General features: G+C 45.7%; 2 protein-coding genes and 1 long non-coding RNA gene across 6 annotated transcripts in view; 2 read left to right on the top strand and 1 right to left on the bottom strand.

Moving 5' to 3' along the window:
• Window positions 1–12,519, top strand: part of ANO7 (anoctamin 7) — a 41,839-nt gene extending 29,320 nt beyond the window's left edge. The window contains exons 16-24 of the mRNA XM_069949077.1: window positions 3,005–3,116; window positions 3,378–3,432; window positions 3,696–3,793; window positions 7,914–8,050; window positions 8,183–8,388; window positions 8,485–8,627; window positions 8,761–8,851; window positions 9,242–9,401; window positions 11,492–12,519. Coding sequence (XP_069805178.1) covers window positions 3,005–3,116; window positions 3,378–3,432; window positions 3,696–3,793; window positions 7,914–8,050; window positions 8,183–8,388; window positions 8,485–8,627; window positions 8,761–8,851; window positions 9,242–9,401; window positions 11,492–11,532 — 1,043 coding nt within the window. The 3' untranslated portion in view covers window positions 11,533–12,519. The remainder of the gene's footprint in view (window positions 1–3,004; window positions 3,117–3,377; window positions 3,433–3,695; window positions 3,794–7,913; window positions 8,051–8,182; window positions 8,389–8,484; window positions 8,628–8,760; window positions 8,852–9,241; window positions 9,402–11,491) is intronic.
• LOC138770140 (uncharacterized) overlaps window positions 1–27,758 on the bottom strand; it is a 181,352-nt gene that overhangs the window by 38,886 nt on the left and 114,708 nt on the right. For 3 of the 4 annotated variants that reach the window (XR_011359406.1, XR_011359408.1, XR_011359407.1), the window contains one exon: window positions 19,758–19,918. This is a non-coding gene — a long non-coding RNA (uncharacterized lncRNA). Of the gene's footprint in view, window positions 1–10,644; window positions 12,480–19,757; window positions 19,919–27,758 lie in introns of those variants that run through there. The other variant, XR_011359409.1, reaches the window with a different exon arrangement.
• The window catches only part of ARHGEF19 (Rho guanine nucleotide exchange factor 19), a 66,862-nt gene continuing 59,293 nt past the window's right edge, over window positions 20,190–27,758 (top strand). The window contains exon 1 of the mRNA XM_069949076.1: window positions 20,190–20,684. Coding sequence (XP_069805177.1) covers window positions 20,680–20,684 — 5 coding nt within the window. The 5' untranslated portion in view covers window positions 20,190–20,679. The remainder of the gene's footprint in view (window positions 20,685–27,758) is intronic.

Raw genomic sequence — 27,758 nt, 5'->3', positions numbered from 1 at the left:
GAAGATTTATGAGGTCAGGACGCCGGATACACAAGACCATCATAGAGACCAAGCAGGGACGTCAATATTAGGAGAGGGAGACCACCAGCTACTCACACACCCTTGTGGGAGGCATATGTGCCGGCCGCATAACAGCCCAGCATACAGGAGACCATCAGAGATAACAGGACACATCCACCCTATTAAAGGGGCACTCCAACCTCATGTAACACATGCCAATTGGTCACAGCAGAGGTTATACAGATGTGGACGGAGTATGATGATCAGGTCAGGGTTACAGATGTGGATGGAGTATGATGGGCAGGGCAGGGTTACAGATGTGTGTGGAGTATGATGGTCAGGACAGGGTTACAGATGTGGAAGGAGTATGATTATCAGGGCAGGGTTACAGATGTGGATGGAGTATGATGGTCAGGACAGGATTACAGATGTGTATGGAGTATTATGACAAGGGCAGGGTTACAGATGTGGATGGAGTATGATGGTCAGGACAGGGTTACAGATGTGGACGTAGTATGATGGTCAGGACAGGGTTACAGATGTGGATGGAGTATGATGGTCAGGGCAGGGTTACAGATGTGGACGGAGTATGATGATCAGGTCAGGGTTACAGATGTGGATGGAGTATGATGGGCAGGGAAGGGTTACAGATGTGGACGGAGTATGATGATCAGGTCAGGGTTACAGATGTGGATGGAGTATGATGGGCAGGGCAGGGTTACAGATGTGTATGGAGTATGATGGTCAGGACAGGATTACAAATGTGGATGGAGTATGATGGTCGACAGGATTACAGATGTGGATGGAGTATGATGGTCAGGTCAGGGTTACAGATGTGGATGGAGTATGATGGTCAGGACAGGGTTACAGATGTGGATGGAGTATGATGGGCAGGGCAGGGTTACAGATGTGGATGGAGTATGATGGTCAGGACAGGATTACAGATGTGGATGGAGTATGAGGGTCAGGTCAGGGTTACAGATGTGGACCGAGTATGATGGTCAGGACAGGGTTACAGATGTGGATGGAGTATGATGGTCAGGACAGGATTACAGAAGTGGATGGACTATGATGGTCAGGACAGGGTTACAGATGTGGATGGAGTATGATGGTCAGGACAGGGTTACAGAGGTGGAGGGAGTATGATGATCAGGACAGGGTTACAGACGTGGATGGAGTATGATGATCAGGACAGGGTTACAGACGTGGATGGAGTATGATGGTCAGGACAGGGTTAAAGATGTGGATGGAGTATGATGGTCAGGGCAGGGTTAAAGATGTGGATGGAGTATGATGGTCAGGGCAGGGTTACAGATGTGGATGGAGTATGATGATCAGGACAGGGTTACAGACGTGGATGGAGTATGATGGTCAGGACAGGGTTACAGATGTGGATGGAGTATGACGGTCAGGACAGGGTTACAGATGTGGATGGAGTATGATGGTCAGGGCAGGGTTACAGATGTGGATGGAGTATGATGGTCAGGACAGGGTTACAGATGTGGACGGAGTATGATGGTCAGGGCAGGGTTACAGATGTGGATGGAGTATGATGGTCAGAGCAGGATTACAGATGTGCATGGAGTATGATGGTCAGGACAGGGTTACAGATGTAGATGGAGTATGATGATCAGGACGGGGTTACAGATGTCGATGGAGTATGATGGTCAGGGCAGGGTTATGTGTATGGAGTATGATGGTCGGGCAGGGTTATGTGTATGGAGTATGATGGTCAGCACAGGGTTACAGATGTGGATGGAGTATGATGATCAGGATCAGGTTACAGATGTGGACGGAGTATGACGGTCAGGACAGGGTTACAGATGTGGATGGAGTATGATGATCAGGACCAGGTTACAGATGTGGATGGAGTATGATGGTCAGGACAGGGTTACAGATGTGGATGGAGTATGATGATCAGGACCAGGTTACAGATGTGGATGGAGTATGATGGTCACGGCAGGGTTACAGATGTGGATGGTCTATGATGGTCAGGACAGGGTTACAGATGTGGACGGAGTATGATGGTCAGGACAGGGTTACAGATGTGGATGGAGTATGATGGTCAGGTCAGGGTTACAGATGTGGAGAGAGTATGATGGTCAGGACCAGGTTACAGATGTGGATGGAGTATGACGGTCAGGACAGGGTTACAGATGTGGATGGAGTATGATGATCAGGACAGGGTTACAGACTTGGATGGAGTATGATGGTCAGGACAGGGTTACAGATGTGGATGGAGTATGACGGTCAGGACAGGGTTACAGACGTGGATGGAGTATGATGATCAGGACAGGGTTACAGACTTGGATGGAGTATGATGGTCAGGGCAGGGTTACAGATGTGGATGGAGTATGACGGTCAGGACAGGGTTACAGATGTGGAGGGAGTATGATGATCAGGACAGGGTTACAGACTTGGATGGAGTATGATGGTCAGGGCAGGGTTACAGATGTGGATGGAGTATGATGGTCAGGGCACGGTTACAGATGTGGATGGAGTATGATGGTCAGGGCACGGTTACAGATGTGGATGGAGTATGATGGTCAGGGCACGGTTACAGATGTGGATGGAGTATGATGGTCAGGGCACGGTTACAGATGTGGATGGAGTATGATGGTCAGGGCACGGTTACAGATGTGGATGGAGTATGATGGTCAGGACAGGGTTACAGATGTGGACGGAAAATGATGGTCAGGGCAGGGTTACAGATGTGGACGGAGTATGATGGTCAGGACAGGGTTACAGATGTGGACGGAGTATGATGGTCAGGGCAGGGTTACAGATGTGGACGGAGTATGATGGTCAGGGTTACAGATGTGGATGGGGTATGATTGTCAGGGCAGGGTTACAGATGTGGATGGGGTATGATGGTCAGGGCAGGGTTACAGATGTGGATGGAGTATGATGGTCAGGGCAGGGATACTGCAGAGGTAGTACAGATGTGGTTGGGAGACCCGGTTGTGGCGGCAGACATGTTGATATGTGTTCTTCCTCCTCACAGAGATGCATCGCACTCAGACCTTACATGAAGACGCTTTCACCTTCAAAGTTTTCATCTTCCAATTTGTGAATTTCTACTCCTCTCCATTCTACGTGGCTTTCTTCAAGGGCAGGTGAGTTGTATCAAGAGGGGTGGATATGGCCTGGAGGTGACAGCCCGGGGCAGGATGGAGTGCAGAGTCATAATGATGATAACTATACATAAGTCGTCACCACTCACAGGAGGATTCTGGGTAATACTGGTATTCTGGTGTCTATTTAACAAGCATGCTGGGCATCACTACACTGCAGTAAAGCAATGCCGCCATCATGCCCTGACAACACCACACTTTTGCTGGTAATAACCCTGATGCGGGTCTGTCTTTGTCCTTCAGATTTGTGGGATATCCCGGCGAGTACGGCAAACTAATGGGCATGAGGAACGAAGATGTAAGTAGAACGGAGGCTGAGCCCCATCTTGTCTAGTTGGTTTAATTTCTAGTGATCTCCTAAATCAGGAGGAAGGATCTGCATTATGTGCAGAAACAGCGCTTCCCCCCCCCCCCCCTGTATATGGCTGGGTCTGGTACTGCAGCTCGGCCCCATTCACCTGAATGCCAGGCTAATGAACATTTTATAATACTTAATGGTAGGCTTTTGAACCTGAGAGACGGAGTAGTCCTTTAATGTGCTGTGTCTGTGTCTCATGGCAGTGCGGTCCTGGCGGATGTCTCATAGAACTCGCTCAGCAGCTCTTCATTATAATGGTTGGGAAGCAGATTGTCAGCAATGTGCAGGAGTTCCTTGTACCGTAAGTACTGGGGTACGGGCAGTATTTTTGCTGCAGGCAGTGATGGGGGGTCTCTCCATCGCACTACACTCAGTGTCCCCTTTATTAGTGATCGCTAACTCCTCAGGATCGGAGGTCCCCTTTATGGAGATCAGACCCCTGACCCCAGAGGACTACATAAAATCTAATGATTGGTTTTCCAGGAATCAGTGTCAATCCACGTTAGATGGAAAAAACCTGTGATCGACTTGGAACGAGCCTGGTCATCGTGGCTAGACTAGTCAGAGCCAGGGTCTCACTGCCAGCCCTATGGGGATTTCTTATGTAGGAATGTTCAGACTATATGGAGTATGGTGCGGGAAGTATACAAAGAATGGTGCATGGAGTCAGGGCCGGATTAAGGTTGGTGGAGGCCCTGGGCGACAATTTTGTTTGGGGCCTCTCATTCCCCCCCACCCCCACCCCAAGAAAGAAAAAAAATATATACAGTCATCCATACAAGTGGATGCCTTACTGTAGGGGATTTATAATGTTCATGAACATTATACATGGCTGTGACACCGAGCTCTTCATGAATTGTAGTGGAAATGTTTGTAGATGTTTCATTTCTTTCAAATTCAGTCCCCCCTCTCTGTGTACTATCAGTGTGATGTGGGGTCCCCCCTCTGTCTATTATCAGTGTGATGTGGGATCCCCCCTCTCTGTCTATTATCAGTGTGATGTGGGGTCCCCCCTCTCTGTCTATTATCAGTGTGATGTGGGGTCCCCCCTCTCTGTGTACTATCAGTGTGATGTGGGGTCCCCCCTCTCTGTGTACTATCAGTGTGATGTGGGCTCCCCCCTCTCTGTGTACTATCAGTGTGATGTGGGGTCCCCCCTCTCTGTCTATTATCAGTGTGATGTGGGATCCCCCCTCTCTGTGTACTATCAGTGTGATGTGGGGTCCCCCCTCTCTGTGTACTATCAGTGTGATGTGGGGTCCCCCCTCTCTGTCTATTATCAGTGTGATTTTGTGTTTTTACTTTGATGCCCATTTTTATGCCAACCGTGGGCTCCTTTTGGCCATATTTATCACCAATCCCCTCAGGGCCCCTCACTTACAAGCAGGTAATGAATATTATACATTTTCTGTAGGAATAATAGCTAAAACAAAACAAAAAAATCCTCTGAATAAGAAACCAACTTTAGCCTGGTTAATCTAGATACTATATAACAGCAACATGGCAGACATCATGTGGTAATGGGGACAGAGGCTATTTGTCCAGCAGTACAGCAATACTGTGCACTGGGCCACTGAAGGGGGTAGTGGGTCTCACCACAAAATGTGGGCATATTTGTGGAAACATTGTGGAGAGTACAGAGTGTGCAAGTATAGATAGCAGAGCTGTATGTGTGTGAGCATTCATAAAAAATATGTATGTGTAACAGGCAGGTGTGTGTGTGTGTGTGTGTATGTGTGTAACAGGCAGTTCTGTGCTGTGGTGTGTGTGTACATTGAAGGGCTGGTTACCTGCTTATATGGACATGAGCTCCTCTCCATACACATCCCCTCCGACAGCTTGCAAAGTCTGGCTCCTCCCTCTTCACATGGGCCTGACATCACCACAGGTCCTTTAGCTCACACTGAGCAGGGTATACTGTCCTGCAGCTGCCCTGGTGTCCTGTCTCTCAGCCATATCACAGTCCTAACAGGGAGGAGCAGGAGTCACAGGACACACAGGCTGCTGCAGCCATGGTTAGCAGCAAACAGTAAGGATACAGAACACTCTGTGTGAGGTTGTGCATCCTCTACTGTTTGCTTTTTTTCACAAATCCTACTTCCAGGTTTGGGCTGGTGGAGGCCCCCTAGTGGTGGAGGCCCCGGGGCACGTGCCCCTGGTGCCCTCCCTTTAATCCGGCCCTGCGTGGAGTATACAGGGAATGGTGAGCAGAGTATATGGGAGTGATGCGATCAGGGGCGGATTAACTTTATTATAGGCTCCGGGCTGTTCACCAAGCCTGGGCCCCCCCTACCCCAATGTAACTATGGCAGCAGTAGCGTGGTGTTAATGGAACAGGATAGATAATTTCATGATGCCCTGATTTGTGCAAAATTGTGGTAAAAATCATGGCAGAACTGTAGCCCAGAGACAATACACCATTAAAAGTATAAGTAATTTTGGGTGGCCATGAGCCCCCCCAGGTGCTCAGGGTCCCGGGCTACCGCCCAAAAAGGACCTATTATGATCCGCTACTGGATGCGATAGAGAAAAAACATCCAGAGAAGTGTATCCCGAGGACGGAGAAAGGAAGCAGAGGAAGATGTCAGTAATCGTTGTGAGGAAGAGCGAGGAAGCTGCAGCTAAATACAAGACTGGGGTCAGGCCCCACAACTCACCGCTCCTGAGTACAGATGGGCTATAACAGCAGACAGACAGCGCCATTGTGTCTAAGGGGAACAAAAAGGTGGAAAACACAGTCCAGTCAGATGGATCCAGTTCTGTGTGAAGAAACATGGCCGGTCAGATGGATCCAGATCTCTGTGGAGAAACATGGCCAGTCAGACGGATCCAGATCTCTGTGAAGAAACATGGCCGGTCAGATGGATTCTGATCTTTGTGAAGAAAAATGGCCGGTCAGATGGATCCAGATCTATGTGGAGAAACATGGCCGGTCAGATGGATCCAGATCTCTGTGGAGAATCATGCCTGACCAAATGGATCCAGATCTCTGTGGAGAAACATGGCCGGTCAGATGGATCCAGATCTCTGTGGAGAAACATGGCCGGTCAGATGGATCCAGATCTGTGTGAAGAAACATGGCCGGTCATATGGATCCAGATCTGTGTGAAGAAAAATGGGCGGTCAGATGGATTTAGATCTATGTGGAGAAACATGGCCGGTCAGACGGATCCTGATCTCTGTGAAGAACCATGGCCGGTCAGATGGATCCAGATCTGTGTGAAGAAAAATGGCCGGTCAGATGGATCCAGATGTATGTGGAGAAACATGGCCGGTCAGATGGATCCAGATCTATGTGGAGAAACATGGCCGGTCAGATGGATCCAGATCTCTGTGGAGAAACATGGCCGGTCAGATGGATCCAGATCTATGTGGAGAAACATGGCCGGTCAGATGGATCCAGATCTCTGTGGAGAAACATGGCCGGTCAGATAGATCCAGACCTTTGTGAAGAAACATGGCCGGTCAGATGGATCCAGATCTGTGTAAAGAAAAATGGGCGGTCAGATGGATCCAGATCTCTGTGGAGAAACATGGCTGATCAGATGGATCCAGATCTCTATGGAGAAACATGGCTGGTCAGATGGATCCAGATCTCTATGGAGAAACATGGCTGGTCAGATGGATCCAGATCTCTGTGAAGAAACATGGCTGGTCAGATGGATCCAGATCTGTGTGAAGAAAAATGGGCGGTCAGATGGATCCAGATCTATGTGTCGAAACATGGCCGGTCAGACGTATCCTGATCTCTGTGAAGAACCATGGCTGGTCAGATGGATCCAGATCTGTGTGAAGAAAAATGGCCGGTCAGATGGATCCACATGTATGTGGAGAAACATGGCTGGTCAGATGGATCCAGATCTATGTGGAGAAACATGGCCGGTCAGATGGATCCAGATCTCTGTGGAGAAACATGGCCGGTCAGATGGATCCAGATTTCTATAAAGAAACATGGCCAGTCAGATGTATCCAGATCTCTGTGGCACCATGTTTATGAGAGGCACAAGTAGCATAAATCAATGTGGCCTGTCTTTAAGTAAGCTGCAACACTATTACAGCCTGGTAAACAATGAAGAGGTCGCAGCAATACCTGACTGTTGGCAATGCTGGCGGTAAGACCACCACCCATCCATTACTGGTATCCTATCCTAACGATAGTCCATCAATATCAAAGATTTAGAAAAGCATTTTTAAAGAATGCTGTCTTATAAGGTTTACCCCTCTAATACTGTAGGCCCTGGGTCACTAGGAAAAGCTCACAGACATTGCTGCAATGAAACCGCGGCCAGTCTCTCTAGGGTCCAGAGCCACAAGCATTCCAGTTTGCCACAACTTTAGGGTAACAAATCAGCTCTGATCAGCAGTAATCCCTTGATTCCATACTATCATATACTAACCCCCTGCATGAAATCTCCAAACAGGAAAGTGAAGTCTTGGAGACAGCGGAGGCAACTGGCTAAAGTGCGAGGAACCCAGATCTTGGAGGAACCTCAGCGCTGGGAGGAGGATTATGAGCTGATTGAATGTGAAGGTCTCTTTGAGGAATACCTGGAGATGGGTGAGTAGTGGGCAGAATTCTTATATGAGGAGTCTTGTATGTATATAACCACCATATGACTGACACCATCATCACAATATTGCTCTACCATTGTATGGATGACTTGACCAGGTAGATCTTTCTCTGTTTTAGTCATACAGTTCGGTTTTATCACCATTTTTGTGGCTGCCTTCCCGCTGGCTCCTCTCTTTGCTCTGCTTAATAACTGGGTTGAGATTCGTCTTGATGCCCAGAAGTTTGTATGTGAATACCGACGTCCGGTGGCGGAGCGGGCTCAGAACATTGGAGTCTGGTTTCTGATTCTAGAGGCTTTGTCTCAACTTTCTGTTATAGTCAATGTAAGTAAGTGGTGCCTGAACCAAGGATACATGAGACACCATGGTCTCTAAGTTCTTAGAGAATCAGGGGAACCAGACTCTCTTATCTCATTTCAGGCTTTCCTCATTGCCTTCACCTCAGATTTTCTCCCACGTCTCCTCTACCAGTATGAGTATGACAGTCATCTGGAAGGATATCTAAATTTTAGTCTCTCCTACTCCCCACACAGCTATGTCTCGGCAAACCACACCCTGTGCAGGTGAGTCTGGTTGGTGCATAATGCCTGACCCACTCCTCCTGAGAGGAAGCCAACTTTGGTTCCCAGTAATGATTGTTATAAAGAATGACAGAACACAATAGACTCTTCCAGTGTCCTCCTCTTTTTTCTGCAGGTACAAAGCATTCCGGGATGAAGATGGGAAATACACTCTCTTCTACTGGAAGCTCCTCGCTGTGCGGCTCGGATTCATCATCGCATTTGAGGTGATCTCCAAGTCAAGGTCCGATGAGTGAAGCATGTAACCATTCACGGGCTGGCACCAGCTTTAGCATTAGATGACGCCCATGAATCTGTTCAGCATTCTCTGTGGTAACATCAGACGACCACAAGCTGCAGAGTGGGTTCAGTTGTTTTGTTTCAGCTCTTAGCAAAGAAAACTTCAGAGATTTACCCATTCCCTCATCCACATCCTCTCACAACTAGATGCACATATGTAACTATGCAGCCGATGCCAATATTTACCAAGCTGGAACTTTTTCCCCTCTAAGCTGCAGAAACATGATTCTGTATGTGTGGGCGATCTGCCTGAGAGTAAGGGAGATGTTCGAGTGCCTGGAACGTCTGACTTCATCTTGAGTCTTGTGTCCTTCTAGCACGTGGTCTTCTTCAGTCTCCGTTGTATCGACTGGATGGTTCCAGATATTCCCGAGTCGGTGGAGATTAAAGTGAAGAGAGAGCGGTATCTAGCCAAGCAGGCACTGGCAGACAATCAGGAGGTACTCCTGACGGTGAGTCCGTCCTCCAGCTCTCCAGGTCAGTCAGTGGCACAATGTGCGTAGGTGTGTCGGTGTTGTGTGGTCAATGCCTGCTTGTGTGTTGTGATGTTAGTGGCTGTGTCACAGTGTTGTGTCACGGTGTTGTGGTTGTGTCACGTTGTGTTATGGTTGTGTCACAGTGTTGTGATTGTGTCACGGTAAATCTCTTCCCTATGTCTAAGAACAATCAGAGCAATCTACAGGGAATCAGGTTTCGATGTGGATTTCAGTTTCCTCAACCCCCAGGACAAAAAATTTCCTGAGTGAAAACTGGAATCCATAATTGTTTATCTACCGGTGAGTAGTGATGCAGGATTCACAAGAGAGGCTGAGAGGCTGACTCACCAGATCACTGAGGGTGGCTGCTGTGTATGGAGGAAACGTCCAGGCCCGTCACAGTGACTCCACCCCCAGCGAACCATCATCAGGACATAGCAAAATAATTTTTCAGAAAGTTCTAAAATGTTTAAGTTTTTTTTTTTGTATGTTGTTGCAGCGCCACTTTTGTGAATTCTGCTTTTAATATAGGCTTAGAGTGCTATTTACCCTTTCCTGCGCCCCTGAGGCATCACGTCACAGGCTCCGGGACCCAGACTGAAATAATTTTCCTGAGTTCCGGTGTTGTCACGACTTGGGCGAAAATCCCTGACTCGGCGGATGGATTGCCTGGTCAAAAAATTAGTGACTGCAGTGGTATCCTGCCCCAGTCACTGACTGGCTGAACAGGCTATCAATCAGCCAAGTCATTATGTCACTGGAGAAGGAGATCCAGGAACCCGGCAGGAGTCCCGGAGTTGTAACGTAGAGCTGCGGAGGCCTCAGGGACGGGTAAGTAGAGCTTGTTTAGTATGCTCCTCCTGGCCCCTGCCTGCTGGGAAACTAGCATTTTCATTGGACATTGCCCCCTTCTCTTCAGAAAAATCCTGCAAGTGGTGTAAAATTTAAAAACTATGCAAAATGATATGCCAGAATTCTAGTGTACATGGTTTCAGTGGGGAACAGTCTTGCTTACACCTAGAGACTGCTTGTCACCCCTGTAGTTTGAAACAATGTAGATAGCAGCACATACAATATGTCTCGACACAGATACATTGTCACAGATCTGAGCAGGATTAGGTTAGGGTGAGCATACAGTGAGTGTTTTTCTAATAGAAAGTTTTGGAACTTTTCATGACTTTACAAGCTGCGTGTCAGCCCTTTACTTTTATGTAATTTATTTTCAACAAATTAAAGTGTGGATCGTAAAAGGATGAATACAGAGAGTATAGCGTAAAGCTGTTTGAGAGGACCAGGCAATCACTATATACTGACACCTCAATGGGTCCTCTCGGCCAGGATCGCAGACATGTATGTAACCCATAGTAATAATCTGGGTTTCCTCTAGAACTTTCTGGCAGTCGTCTCTTTCACGACAGTTTTGCCGTTTTCTTAGACACTTTTAGGACAAACAGATTAACATAAATTAAATATGAAGGGAGGGCCGGACAATGGCGGCAGTGAGAGATTCGGTGGCAGACAGGAATGCTGAGCGCGGGCATTGGGGTAATGGTATTATGCCGCTAATCCTATTCTCTCTGCCGCTGTTTTATTCTGCACACTTGAGGTGTTTTATTTTCCGTGGTCTCTGCGGCCGCATTGTGCGCTCCGCACTTTGTACTCTGACTCCTCTTTTGTTTCGGGATAATTTAAACATTCGCTTTCCAAATCCTATAATGGACGTGCATTCTTCCCCCCCCCTAGCACATTCCTTATGTGATGTCCAGCTGCCGCATCTCACGTCCTGGACACTCACAGGTGCACAGTCCTGGAGAGACCACTCAGGATCCGGATATTATCGCATACTCACTATGACCACATGCAGCTGTAGACGCTGCTCAATGTGTGGTGTTTAGATTCTACTGCCGCTGATTTTCCGGTTCTTTAAGTTACTGTCCCACTTACGGTGAATTTATAGCAATAATATGAAATGGTTAACCCATTGTGTGCCATGTATTAGAGGGTCTGTTCAACAGGGTAGGTGACCTGCTCCTCTTAGCCAGGTTACTGCATCTTTCTTCACCAGCCATTTCTGATTTTCCTTCCTGACAGCAAGTTGCGTTTCACCCTGCGGCCTGAATGACAGTATCTGAGTATGCAGATCGGAGTCATCCACGGCGATATGGAAGGACGATGGCGACATAACGTAGAACCACCAAGGAGTCATTGATCTATCCAGAGATGGGTCTCCACCGCAACCAAACTTGAGTCTTCCACCCGGGGCACAGGACAAAACTCAATGTAGAACGCACAATGTCCTTGCTGTCGAGCACAATCGCTGCACGCTTTCTAGATGACACATTTCATTGTTGCTCAAGCACACACCCAGAGCACAAAGAGACCTTAGACATTTGCATCTACATCAATATTTTCTAAAGCAGCTGGAAATATTTTTCAGCCTTAAAGGTATAAAGATGTGTAAAACAAAAAAAAAACTCCAGAAAGGGGAAGAATGAGAGGAAAGTGAGTTAGAAGGTTCTGGTGCTTTGAGGCTCCACCCCCGAGCAGCAAATGGGAATCATAGGAGCAGTTCAGCACTGTTCCTCCTCCACTGACCCTCATAGCAAAGGCAGATCCAGTGTCCCATCCTCATGCTTATGTGGTGGTTTGGCAATGGATGGACTCCTTGTGGTCAGGGATACCTTTACTGATGCTTTAACCTGTTTTTAGAGAGGTCTCCACTCTGGTGACTGCTGTGGTAGAACTGGGGTAAGTCATGACCATGATTCTGTGGACTCCCCCATATTACCCACAATGAAGGGCTTAGATAATTATTATCCAGGAGCAGTGATCAGTCTTCCGAACCCCTCTGGGGGCCACAAGCACAAGGGAACATATCCTATAATATAATACAATGTAGATTTCTGCCATACTGTCCGTATACCCTCCTGCCATCAGTGTGTCACCGGATCCTGGATTGGTGGAGGAGAGCTGTGACACCATCAGATGAAGCTGGACGGGTCCCTCAGGCATGCACAGTACTGTCACTTATCTTTCTGATGTAGAATCCTGGATTTCACCTCACTTTGTAGTTTAGTAACTAAGGAAAAAAAATGTCAAGAAATTGCAAAAATAAGAAAATGGGGAATAAATATTTATTTCATGGATATTGAGGCTTTGTATTCATTATTCCCTCTTTTAGAAAGTACAATATGTTTCACAAGTAAAGTACAACAAGGTTCACATATGGAAAAAGGCGATCCTCTCATCTCCTTTCTTCATCTTCAAAAATGGGTCAATGCCGATCACAATATTACCTCCAAAAAGTTCCCTAAAATTATGGTCACCTTGCTTATGTGGGAAAGCTGTCACCCTGCCCCAATTAGGTGAGGTATTCCATTATGAGGTAACATATATAGTGATAATAGGCAGTAATATAAGGTAACAATGTATAGTGATAATAGGAGGTAACAATGTATAGTGATAATAGGAGGTAACAATGTATAGTGATAATAGGAGGTAATAATGTATAGTGATAATAGGAGGTAATAATGTATAGTGATAATAGGAGGTAATAATGTATAGTGATAATAGGAGGTAACATATATAGTGATAATAGGCAGTAACAATCTATAGTGATAATAGGAGGTAACAATATATAGTGATAATAGGCAGTAATATGTATAGTGATAATAGGAGGTAACAATGTATAGTGATAATAGGGGGTAACAATGTATAGTGATAATAGGATGTAACAATGTATAGTGATAATAGGGGGTAACAATGTATAGTGATAATAGGAGGTAACAATGTATAGTGATAATAGGAGGTAACAATGTATAGTGATAATAGGCGGTAACAATGTATAGTGATAATAGGAGGTAACAATGTATAGTGATAATAGGAGGTAACAATGTAAAGTGATAATAGGAGGTAACATATATAGTGATAATAGGCGGTAATAATGTATAGTGATAATAGGAGGTAACAATGTATAGTGATAATAGGATGTAACAATGTATAGTGATAATAGGAGGTAACAATGTATAGTGATAATAGGAGGTAACAATGTATAGTGATAATAGGGGGTAACAATGTATAGTGATAATAGGATGTAACAATGTATAGTGATAATAGGGGGTAACAATGTATAGTGATAATAGGATGTAACAATGTATAGTGATAATAGGAGGTAACAATGTATAGTGATAATAGGCAGTAACAATGTATAGTGATAATAGGCAGTAACAATGTATAGTGATAATAGGAGGTAACAATGTATAGTGATAATAGGGGGTAACAATGTATAGTGATAATAGGAGGTAACAATGTATAGTGATAATAGGAGGTAACAATGTATAGTGATAATAGGGGGTAACAATGTATAGTGATAATAGGAGGTAACAATGTACAGTGATAATAGGAGGTAACAATGTATAGTGATAATAGGATATAACAATGTATAGTGATAATAGGAGGTAACAATGTATAGTGATAATATGAGGTAACAATGTATAGTGATAATAGGGGGTAACAATGTATAGTGATAATAGGAGGTAACAATGTATAGTGATAATAGGGGGTAACAATGTATAGTGATAATAGGAGGTAACAATGTATAGTGATAATAGGGGGTAACAATGTATAGTGATAATAGGGGGTAACAATTTGAGGTATTTATCTGCAGTTGCTATCGGTAGTAACAGTCTGCAGCATCACTTTATTGTTGCTGTTATGTGGCCGTTGTGTGCATGTTGCTGACTGTGGCGGTTGTGCAGCGCCCCTTAGAGCTCTCCTCCAGGAGACATGGCGGCAGAATGTACAGGAATAACCTGTGATGGGGAATGTCTATGTACTCAGAGTTTTTTCCATGTTTTGTGGATGAAGCGTCCAGGCTGACAATGTAGCTGTGGAGCTGGTGATGTGGAGCTCCTGGTGAGGCATGAGGCACCAGTGCGGCTGCAGAGTGAGACATCACCGTAATCCGCCTCCGCTGCCTCTGACACCTTGTCACACATTCACTGCCAATTTGCTGCTTTTGATCTTGATGCAGGTTGCGCGGCCTGAGAGCCACAAACAGGCAGTGACAGCCCGGCTGTGCCCCCCCCCCCCCCCCTCCATAACGTCATGGAGGCTTCACTGCCGTCTATAATCACACAAATGAAGTGAGCACAGTGACGGGAGCTCATAGGGATCAATCACAGGGGTAGTGGAGGCTGGGAGCAGTCGCCCAGGCCTGGCGGTAGATTGCAGGCATGTCTGTCAGTGAGACAATGAGGATGACTGATAACCTCAGCTGGGCAGCTACATGGCTATATCTAAGGTTATCTTTCTGTGTAATAACACCCTACATGTAAGGATATTTGTCCGTGTAATAACACCCTACATGTAAGGATATCTGTCCGTGTAATAACACCCTACATGTAAGGATATCTGTCCATGTAATAACACCCTACATGTAAGGATATCTGTCCGTGTAATAACACCCTACATGTAAGGATATCTGTCCGTGTAATAACACCCTACATGTAAGGATATCTGTCCGTGTAATAACGGCCAACATGTAAGCATATCTGTCCGTGTAATAACACCCTACATGTAAGGATATCTGTCCGTGTAATAACGGCCAACATGTAAGCATATCTGTCCGTGTAATAACACCCTACATGTAAGGATATCTGTCCGTGTAATAACACCCTACATGTAAGGATATCTGTCCGTGTAATAACACCCTACATGTAAGCATATCTGTCCATGTAATAACACCCTACATGTAAGGATATCTGTCCGTGTAATAACACCCTACATGTAAGGATATTTGTCCGTGTAATAACACCCTACATGTAAGGATATCTGTCCGTGTAATAACACCCTACATGTAAGCATATCTGTCCGTGTAATAATGCCCTACATATAAGGATATCTGTCCGTGTAATAACACCCTACATGTAAGGTTATCTGTCCGTGTAATAACACCCTACATGTAAGGATATCTGTCCGTGTAATAACACCCTACATGTAAGCATATCTGTCCGTGTAATAACGGCTTACATGTAAGCATATCTGTCCGTGTAATAACACCCTACATGTAAGCATATCTGTCCGTGTAATAACACCCTACATGTAAGCATATCTGTCCGTGTAATAACGGCCTACATGTAAGCATATCTGTCCGTGTAATAATGACCTACATGTAAGGATATCTGTCTGTGTAATAATGACCTACATGTAAGGATATCTGTCCGTGTAATAACACCCTACATGTAAGGTTATCTGTCCGTGTAATAACACCCTACATGTAAGGTTATCTGTCCGTGTAATAACACCCTACATGTAAGGATATCTGTCCGTGTAATAACACCCTACATGTAAGCATATCTGTCCGTGTAATAACACCCTACATGTAAGCATATCTGTCCGTGTAATAATGACCTACATGTAAGGATATCTGTCCGTGTAATAATGACCTACATGTAAGGATATCTGTCCGTGTAATAACACCCTACATGTAAGGATATCTGTCCGTGTAATAACACCCTATATGTAAGGTTATCTGTCCGTGTAATAACACCCTACATGTAAGGTTATCTGTCCGTGTAATAACACCCTACATGTAAGGATATCTGTCTGTGTAATAACACCCTACATGTAAGGTTATCTGTCCGTGTAATAACACCCTACATGTAAGGATATCTGTCCATGTAATAATACCCTACATGTAAGGATATCTGTCCATGTAATAATACCCTACATGTAAGGATATCTGTCCGTGTAATAACACCCTACATGTAAGCATATCTGTCCGTGTAATAACACCCTACATGTAAGGATATCTGTCCGTGTAATAACACCCTACATGTAAGGATATCTGTCCGTGTAATAACACCCTACATGTAAGGATATCTGTCCGTGTAATAACACCCGGCCATCAAACAACAAAGATTCCTCATTTCTGTATTTCAGCATGTTGAACAATAATCGCTGGTAGTTTGCCGATCGTTCTCACATCGGATCATGTAATCAGTCTTCGCCGATAAAACATATTGTGGGTCGTCCTGAAGGATGATTAGCGACCATATAATGACGTAAAAACAATCGTTCATAACAGTAATCGGTGAATGTAATAACCTCAATCATTCGCTACAAAATTGCTAGTTTTTACTAACGTTCATTATAGCGAATCTTTAAATGATAATCACTACATATAGTACGGCCTTATGTCTAGGGGAATGAAACGCTCTATATTCTTTACTGTAAGAGCAGTGATACTATGGAGCTCTCTATATTCTTTACTGTAAGAGCAGTGATACTATGGAGCTCTCTATATTCTTTACTGTAAGAGCAGTGATACTATGGAGCTCTCTATATTCTTTACTGTAAGAGCAGTGAGCCTATGAAACTCACTGTATTCTTTACTGTAAGACCAGTGAGACTATGGAACTCTATATTTCTTACTGTAAAAGCAGTGAGACTATGGAACTCTCTATTATTTACTGTAGGAGCAGTGAGACTATGGAACTCTATATTTCTTACTGTAGGAGCAGTGAGACTATGGAACTCTATATTACTTACTGTGAAAGCAGTGAGGCTATGGAACTCTCTATTCTTTACCGTTATAGCGAATCTTTATGATAATCACTACGTATAGTACGGCCTAATGTCTAGAGGAAAGAAGGTTTCACCACCAACACAGACGCAGATTCTTTACTGTAAGCGCAGTGAGACTACGGAACTCTCTATATTGTTTACTGTAAAAGCAGTTAGACTATAAAACTCTCTATATTCTTTACTGTAAGAGCAGTGAGAATATGGAACGCTCTATATTTTTTACTGTAAGAGCAGCACAACTATGGAACGCTCTATATTCTTTACTGTAAGAGCAGTGAGACTATGGAACTCACTGTATTCTTTACTGTAAGAGCAGTGTGACTATGGAACTCTATATTCCTTACTGTAAAAGCAGTTAGACTATGGAACTCTCTATTCTTTACTGTTAGAGCAGTGAGACTATGGAACTCTCTATATTCTTTACTATAAAAGCAGTGAGACTATAAAACGCTCTATATTCTTTACTGTAAGAGCAGTGAGAATATGGAACTTGCAATATTCTTTACTGTAAGAGCAGTGAGGCTATGAAACTCTCTATATTCTTTACTGTAAAAGCAGTGAGGCTATGGAACTCTATTCTTTACTGTAAGAGCAGTGAGATTATGGAGCTCTCTGCAACATGATGCTGTCATGGCTGATTCATTATATAAGTACAGGAGAGGTCTGGATGCTTCTCTATGAATATAATATTACAAGTTATGGGCACTAGATCCCATGTGATCGGACGCTGTTCCAGGGATTATACTGATCGCCATAATGGAGTCTGAAAGGAATTTTCTCCCTGTGATGGGGCAGTTGGCATCTGCCTCAGAAGAGTTTTGTCTCCTCTGGATCACGCAGTGGGGTTTCTGTAGGTTGAACTTGCTGGACTCTTCTTATGTTACAGTGTTAGTATAGGTTATATACTGCAAGCTCTCAGCACCATATAACACCATGCATACGCTGTGTGATGTTCCGGGTCTTGTGCGACCTCCGGTTCCATGTAGTGAGAACATGTTCCTGCGGAGCCTCCAGGTGCAGGTGCAGCTCACCGCGTCCCTCATGTGACCGCCCCGGGCACATACCTCCAAAATCATAATAATAAAAATATTAACGTCTGAATGTAATCCGCCGGGGTCTGGAGTCCTCGCATCTCACAGCTCCTGGCTATGAGGGGACGGTCACACCTCACAATTATTGACACTAAATCCACTGTGGATTTGGAAGAAGATCCCTGGCTGAAATCAAAGGCCGAGCCTGGGCCTGAGCCTGGGCCGTCTGCCCCGAGCTTGGAGCATGGATTTGAATGTGGATTAGCCCCACTGAAAGGCGCTAATCCACATGTGACAACCCCATCACAGAAATCTATGGGACATGGATGCCACCGAGAATCCAATATGGGAAGCGTGTAAACAGATGTGTGTGCCGGCAGCGTCTCAGGTTTTCTACAGGTCACAGATGTCTACCAGGAGGGTACATCCCAATCTGTCTCCATGCTTATAAACACAGCAGCAGTCTGATGGTTTGTTACAGTGTATCAGTCTGGAGTCCAAGCACTGTATCTCCCTGAGGACTGGCTAGACAAGATGCAATTGTACCAAACCCAAGGATTAGGTATCATTTAGATAACATTTCCATTCACTGACAGTGAGGGCAGGATAAGACGGCAAGCTAGGCGAGCGCTGATCTGCTGGATCGCCAATTACACAGCTCCATGATTGGGCGGCAGCCCTTGCTGTAAAGGGGTATTCAGCGTCAGTATATAGAAAATAATACACCTGTTCTGCTCTCCTCTATGCGCTCCCCTGGTGTCCTCCTGCCATGTCTCTGGGTCCCCCACCCACCGCAGCCACATATGAACCCGTCTCTGCAGTGATTGCGCTCTGTCCCATCTTGGTCAGTGATTGGCTGTCACTGGAGAGACAGGTTCAGAAGTGTCAGCGGTGACTGTGGTGAGGGCCTTAAAGGGAAACTATTAGCAGGTCAGACAAATCTAATCTGCTGATACGTCCCTTCTCTGCACGTAAGTCTTTTACCTTCATCCTCGGCACTGCTCCCGTGCAGTTATTAGTTATATCCTTATGCTAATTGGGTGGTTTGGAGCACTGAGGGCGGGGCTATCAACCTCAGGGCACCAATCCACCTCTGGCCCCAGTGCTCCAAACTACCTGATTAGCATAAGGACCTAGCTACTAACTCAGGATCAGTAAAGGATCAATAATGTAGTGTATGTACATGGTGACCCCACCAGCAGAATAGTGAGTGCAGCTCTGGAGTATAATACAGGATGTAACTCAGGATCAGTACAGGATCAGTAATGTATTTTTTTATGTACACTAAGACCATGTGGTGTCACTCTGTTCAATAATAAGGAGGTGTCCAGTGAAATCGTAGACTTTACCCACTGCCTCTGTGGCATAAAACAAAATATGAGCCATACTTACCCCCTTACCTCCTCTGCTGCTGCCACTGTGCCATCTTCTGGTCCCATCTGTGTTCTCTCCTCCCAGCTTACGCTGACAGTCTACTCCACGCTTGGCTCGGTAATTGGCTGAGTTGGGAGCGGGATATCAGCAGCAGCTGGCAGACAAAGGACAGATAGGACCAGAGACACATGGCACAGTGAGAGCAGTGGAGCGAGGAGGGTGAGTATGACTCTTTCTTGTTTTATGCCACAGGGATGCAGTGGGGAGGGTCTAAGATTTTCCTGCACAACTACTTTAAGTAATTGATCCCCTTATAATTGATTTTTATGATATATTCTCTTTTGTATAACTTTGTCTTTGGTCACCTTATTGTCCGATCAAGGAGTAACCTGGAGCAACACTGTCAGCACTGGGGCCGGCCGGCTCTTGGGTCCAGTTCACTATGTGGGTAGGGGTGAGGGGACTTGGCAGCCGCGCTGGGGATGGGGGTCTTAGTCACTGTGTTTGCTTCCAGCCTGTTGTTTGCCTAGAAAAAAAAAGAAAGTTTCAGCCACTTTGTGGGGTTGGCTGGCAGCATTACCCTTGTTAACCCACTCCTGGCCAATGATAAGCAGGGTGCCCCCTCCTATCCCCTCCGCCTGGCACAGTTCTCTTGTGTGATGAGACGTTTCTTCCTCCCAGAATCTCCCTGTTATTTCGGGAGCTGCCAAACCAGTTCTGAGCTTGTGAGCAGAGACATGTCTGGAGGGACTGGGAGAAGAAGGGAGGGGGCTGGGGCGTGTGGCTGGGACATGTCAGCACAACACTAGGAGTCAGGTCTCCCTCCTCCCCCCCTGCGCTGTGTCCCCAGTGTACACACACTCCCAGGCTCACACTCTGTACACAGCAGCACCCAGGCCGGGCACACTCAGGCCAAGGATGAGCGACAGGTGCTGAAGATGACCTAGCCGGGGGGCGCGCAGGAGATGCTGGGGGGCCACACCGCAAAACATCCAAAACTCAGATTGTGCAGAAGCTTCTGCGGCAAGGATGAAAGCTAACCATCCAAGGGGAGGGAAAGAGACAAAGGGGATGTGAGAGGGACTTACATGGAGAGGGAGATACCGGGAAGCACCTGTTGGAAAGGAAAAGCCCAGACAAGGGACGTCCCAGGCCACAGAGGCCTTACCAGGCCGGAGGGCTCGGAGCCAGAGACCCTGGGATTGTGGCCTCCTGCAGCCCCTGAGCTATGTTCCGTCTGAAGACCCAGAACCCAGAAGCGGATGGAGCTGGTGAAGGACTCGCACAATGAGGTACTGTGTCCTGTCTGCTGGAACGTTAGCCGGGCCCCATCAATGCTACTTTTGTTGTGTGCAAGGCCCCGCTGCAGTCCAGTGGATTCCCACACTCACCCCCCACCCTCCACTTGTTGATCCGAAAACTTTCAGCCAGTTAGTCAGAAGGGTCCGCTCTGGATTCTACTTGTTCTGCCTGAAGCCCGAGGCGGATGGAGGAGGGGGTTGGTGCACTTATGGTTAGGGGGGCACTGAAAAGATGGGGGTGGGGGGTCCATTACTTTTGTTTGCTTGCGGGGAGAAGTGAAAGCGTTGCCTGACAGACTTGTCACTGTTATTCTCTGTTAATCCTTTTGTTCCCGGCACAATGAATAGGAGGCTGGGGGAGCAAAACTGCCCAACTTTCTGCATCAGGCAATGAGGTCCTGGAGAAGCCGGGGAGGGGGTCACATCTCTATATACTGCACTATATACTCCTCACATCTCTATATACTGTGCACAGCACTATATACTCTTCACAGCACTATATACTCCTCACATCTCTATATACTGTGTATAACACTATATACTCCTCACATCTCTATATACTGTGTATAGCACTATATACTCCTCACATCTCTATATACTGTTCACAGCACTATATACTCCTCACATCTCTATATACTGTGTATAGCACTATATACTCCTCACATCTCTATATACTGTGCAGAGCACTATATACTCCTCACATCTCTATATACTGTGTATAGCACTATATACTCCTCACATCTCTACATACTGTGCACAGCACTATATACTCCTCACATCTCTATATACTGTGCATAGCACTATATACTCCTCACATCTCTACATACTGTGCACAGCACTATATACTCCTCACATCTCTATATACTGTGTATAGCACTATATACTCCTCACATCTCTATATACTGTGCATAGCACTATATACTCCTCACATCTCTATATACTGTGCATAGCACTATATACTCCTCACATCTCTACATACTGTGCACAGCACTATATACTCCTCACATCTCTATATACTGTGTATAGCACTATATACTCCTCACATCTCTATATACTGTGCATAGCACTATATACTCATCACATCTCTATATACCATGTATATCACTATATGCTTTCCAAAAAAGAAGAAAAAGTCTGGCTCTCACCCAGGTAGCAAAAATATAAAGGTATCTTTATTCACCAAACGGGTTTACATGGCGTGGATGAACACAGATCAGGCAACAGCTGTTTCGCGTTAACCACGCTTTTTCACAGCCCTGACGTCATCACGTATTACGGTCATTTATATACAACATTACGTTCAAGTAATTAGCATATTTAAAATCACATATACAAAATAACACTAGACATAACATATGACATTAATAGCATTGACATGTAATACATATTTGCACAGTGTACACAAAGAGCGCTTTCTCTACCAGCAGGTTCCATGAATACCGGACCTATCGTTCAGACCTAGCGGTCCGATAGCTTCCGTTTTCAGTATAAGTTCAGTCTCCTCTTGAAGTAATCGCAACTGACGATCGCCTCCAGCTGGTGAGTATTTTACCTGTTTAAGACCCATAAAACATAAATCGGAGGCATTACCATTATGCACCGTGTGAACATGGGCAATCAACTTCGGACAGCCTTTACCTGTTTTCAAGGACCTTATATGTTCCGAAAATCGCACGTACATCGGGCGTATGGTTTTACCCAAATAATAAAACCCGCACGTGCAAATAATCGCATAATAAACTTCCTGGATGTACATTTAGAAGTTAAGAACAATGAACTATTGACAAGTGGGTATCGTAAACCAAGTGCCACGAATACGTTATTAAAATATGAGAGTTACCATCCAGTACACGTAAAAAGATCAGTCCCATACGGGCAATTTATAAGATTACGTAGGATAAATAATACAGACACATTGTTTGAGGCACAGGCACACACACTAAGTCAGCGATTACTCACTCGTGGATATCCACAAGACGTTATAACAAAAGCTTGGGATAAAGCTCGTAACATCCCACGTTTGTCTCTATTGAGAAATAAAAGTAAACAGAAGGATGCCTCTCCTAGATTTGTGTTCACCTTTTGTCATTCACCCATGGACAATATAGTGAGAAGGACTGTACTTAAACATTGGCGTTTGTTAGAGAGTGACACTGACTTGCAAGATCTGACTGAGCAGCGCCCCCTTATATCATTCCGGCGATGTAAGAACTTACGGGATGAAATTGTAAAGGGCAGATTTGTGGATACAGGGCAAACAGAACGTAAGAATCTATGGTTGGGTAGAGCCACTCATGATCCAGGTAACTATAGGTGTCAGCATAAATTATATTAAATTAATTATATTAATTATAAATTAAATTATATGTAAATATTGCGAATTTCTGAATGATGTGAGAACTGTTCAGTTAGGCCCCATTAAATGGGAAGTAAGGGACTTCATCACGTGTAAATCAAAATACGTAGTTTATGCGATTATTTGCACGTGCGGGTTTTATTATTTGGGTAACACCATACGCCCGATGTACGTGCGATTTTCGGAACATATAAGGTCCTTGAAAACAGGTAAAGGCTGTCCGAAGTTGATTGCCCATGTTCACACGGTGCATAATGGTAATGCCTCCGATTTATGTTTTATGGGTCTTAAACAGGTAAAATACTCACCAGCTGGAGGCGATCGTCAGTTGCGATTACTCCAAGAGGAGACTGAACTTATACTGAAAACGGAAGCTATCGAACCGCTAGGTCTGAACGATAGGTCCGGTATTCATGGAACCTGCTGGTAGAGAAAGCTCTCTTTGTGTACACTGTGCAAATATGTATTACATGTCAATGCTATTAATGTCATATGTTATGTCTAGTGTTATTTTGTATATGTGATTTTAAATATGCTAATTACTTGAAGGTAATGTTGTATATAAATGACCGTAATACGTAATGACGTCAGGGCTGTGAAAAAGCGTGGTTAACGCGAAACAGCTGTTGCCTGATCTGTGTTCATCCACGCCATGTAAACCCAATTGGTGAATAAAGATACCTTTATATTTTTGCTACCTGGGTGAGAGCCAGACTTTTTCTTCTTTTTTGGAAAGATTATTGCAAGGACTGTGTATCTTTAGTCTGTGCACCACCTGTAGCACGCTCCGAGACATTGGCTACAATACACACTGGAGGATGGAATCCGCTAGCGGTTGTGAGTAGTGCCGAGAACCTTGTTTGTAATTAATATCACTATATACTCCTCACATCTGGCGCACACTGATCCGGAATCCTGGCAGGGACACAATATTAAAGGGGAGCTGCAGTCTCATCTCTTTATAGGACGTTCTTATAGACAGTCTGTGCTTCCATTCCTCTGCTTGCTGTCAGTGAACAGGAACATTCCTAGTTGACCACCAGAGGCTGATGACACAGGTGCAGGTTCCCTGATGAGGGCTGACAGATGGACTGACAGAAGACATTGAATCACTACATGGCTGGTAGGGAAGGGGCCACTGCTGCCCGCTGTTCTTGGCTTGCACATGTGTCTGTGCCACCTGGACCCATGTATGAACGGGGTGCTAGGGGTGTCATCATCGTACCATATGTGATGACATCACTGTGACATCACAGCACTAGACTCACAACTCATCTGAAGTCACAGCCTTAGCCAGGGCAGTAGGTGCCACCATTTAAGACACCAGCATCCTAACAGTACATCCTATAGAAGAATACTACAGTCACCTCTCCCCAGCCTGAAGTGGCTGATAACAGGGAGTAATGGCTGATTTCACCTGTCAACAACCTATCAGACAACAGCTTTTCTATTGCCAAGGTGTTGTACAGAACACAGGCAGCAATCTGATTGGCTGTGATAAGCCACACCCCTGGTCTCCTGATAGTAAAGCATAGCAATATTTTCTACAACCTTTCTAATGTCCTATTGACAAGTCTTGGTCAGGTTCTGATGAAGACGCGGGAATCACATCAAAACATGTTGTTTGTTTTTAGGCTATCATCTATCTATCATTTTATTCTATCTATCTATCTATCTATCTGTTAACCTATCTATCTATCTATCTCCTATCTATCTATCTATCTGCTATCTATTTATCTATCTATCTATCTATCTATCTCCTATCTATCTATCTATCTATCTATCTATCTATCTATCTATCTCCTATCTATCTATCTGCTATCTATTTATCTATCTATCTATCTATCTATCTATCTATCTATCTATCTGCTATCTATCTCCTATCTATCTATCTATCTATCTATCTATCTATCTATCTATCTATCTATCTCCTATCTATCTATCTGCTATCTATCTATCTATCTATCTATCTATCTATCTATCTGCTATCTATCTATCTATCTATCTCCTATCTATCTATCTATCTATCTATCTTCTATCTCCTATCTATCTATCTCCTATCTATCTATCTATCTATCTATCTTCTATCTATCTCCTATCTATCTATCTCCTATCTATCTATCTCCTATCTATCTATCTCCTATCTATCTATCTATCTCCTATCTATCTATCTATCTATCTCCTATCTATCTATCTATCTCCTATCTATCTATCTATCTATCTATCTATCTATCTATCTATCTATCTATCTATCTATCTATCTCCTATCTATCTATCTCCTATCTATCTCTCTATATCCTATCTATCTATCTATCTATCTCCTATCTATCTATCTGCTATCTATCTATCTATCTAGAAGGAAATACTCTGCAGCACTTTGGAGTGCTGCGGAGTATTTCCTTCTAGCTGACTGTGGTTCGTGGTCTAGGACCTGTCCGCTGGCATCCACTAACGCTTACATTGTTTGGTGCTGCTCACATTTATTGATATCTATCTATCTCCTATCTATCTATCTATCTATCTATCTATCTATCTATCTATCTATCTCCTATCTATCTATCTATCTATCTATCTATCTATCTATCTATCTATCTATCCATCCTTCTATCCTCTATCTATGTCCTGCCATGTTTCCATACATATGATATTTCCCATCAGCCCCTGGTTTGGGGTCTCTGCGGCTGGTCCTCCTCGGGGTTGGTTTGGCAATGACACGTGGAAACTCTTGGGTGTCCTTTGCTGTAGGTTTTGGAGCTGGAGGCAGAGCTTGTGGTAAGATGGATGAGTAATGAGGGTTACCACATGGAGGTGAGACCCCCGTCCTGGACCCCAGCGTGACTCATGGAGCCCAGAGATGGAAATCTGTTTAGCGATGACCGTGCAGCCCCTGCTTTAGTGAAGCTCACGTTACCTCTCCGTGCTCCCTGGTGTTCTCTTCACTCCTGCCCGCTGTCTGCAGTGGCAACTTCACAGCTGGTTTCTAAAGTGACAGGCCGCTCAGCCAATCACTGGCCACGGTGGTCCCGCCTTGGTCACTGACTGGCTAAGCGGCATGCATCGGCGGCTCACCCCATATACAGGAGAGGAGGGCACCCCATATACAGGAGAGGGTGAGCACACCCCATACACAGGAGAGGGTGACACCCCATATACAGGAGAGGGTGAGCACACCCCATATACAGGAGAGGGTGACACCCCATATACAGGAGAGGAGGGCACCCCATACACAGGAGAGGGTGACACCCCATATACAGGAGAGGGTGAGCACACCCCATATACAGGAGAGGGTGACACCCCATATACAGGAGAGGAGGGCACCCCATACACAGGAGAGGAGGGCACCCCATACACAGGAGAGGGTAAGGATACCCCATATACAGGAGAGGGTGACACCCCATACACAGGAGAGGGTGAGCACACCCCATATACAGGAGAGGGTGAGGATACCCCATATACCAGAGAGGGTGAGGATACCCCATATACAGGAGAGGAGGGCACCCCATATACAGGAGAGGAGGGCACCCCATATACAGGAGAGGGTGAGGATACCCCATATACAGGAGAGGGTGAGCACACCCCATATACAGGAGAGGAGGGCACCCCATATACAGGAGAGGGTGACACCCCATATACAGGAGAGGGTGAGCACACCCCATATACAGGAGAGGAGGGCACCCCATATACAGGAGAGGGTGACACCCCATACACAGGAGAGGGTGAGGACACCCCATATACAGGAGAGGGTGAGGACACCCCATATACAGGAGAGGGTGAGGATACCCCATATACAGGAGAGGGTGAGCACACCCCCATATACAGGAGAGGAGGGCACCCCATATACAGGAGAGGGTGAGCACACCCCATATACAGGAGAGGAGGGCACCCCATATACAGGAGAGGGTGAGCACACCCCATACACAGGAGAGGGTGACACCCCATATACAGGAGAGGGTGAGGACACCCCATATACAGGAGAGGGTGACACCCCATATACAGGAGAGGAGGGCACCCCATATACAGGAGAGGGTGAGCACACCCCATACACAGGAGAGGGTGACACCCCATATACAGGAGAGGGTGAGCACACCCCATATACAGGAGAGGGTGACACCCCATATACAGGAGAGGGTGAGCACACCCCATATACAGGAGAGGGTGACACCCCATATACAGGAGAGGAGGGCACCCCATATACAGGAGAGGGTGACACCCCATATACAGGAGAGGAGGGCACCCCATATACAGGAGAGGAGGGCACCCCATACACAGGAGAGGGTGACACCCCATATACAGGAGAGGGTGAGCACACCCCATATACAGGAGAGGGTGACACCCCATATACAGGAGAGGAGGGCACCCCATATCAGGGCTCCAGATGGCGACCAAACTGGTCGCCAATGCGACTGACCTTTTGCAAATGGCGCCCAGATTTATTAATCTGGGCGCCATTTGCGACTGGCCCCGGCGGCGGCGCGCTGTCTCTTTAAGATGCGCGGCTGCCGGGGGTGTCCCGTCCTATCCCCGGCAGCGCGGCGCATCAGTGAGCTGCCTGGGGCCCTGACTTCCGGCACAGGAAGCGCACGTCAGAGACGCTTCCTGTGTCAGAAGTCACAGCCCCGGCGTACAGGGAGCTCACTGATGCGCCGCGCTGCCGGGGATAGGACGGGACACCCCCGGCAGCTGCGCATCAGCCGGGGACAGCGTCCGAA

Source organism: Dendropsophus ebraccatus, chromosome 12 (genome assembly GCF_027789765.1).
Source record: "Dendropsophus ebraccatus isolate aDenEbr1 chromosome 12, aDenEbr1.pat, whole genome shotgun sequence".
NCBI lineage: Eukaryota > Metazoa > Chordata > Amphibia > Anura > Hylidae > Dendropsophus > Dendropsophus ebraccatus.
The sequence above is the reverse complement of the archived record's forward strand: the minus strand, read 5'-3'. Positions and strand labels throughout refer to the sequence as shown.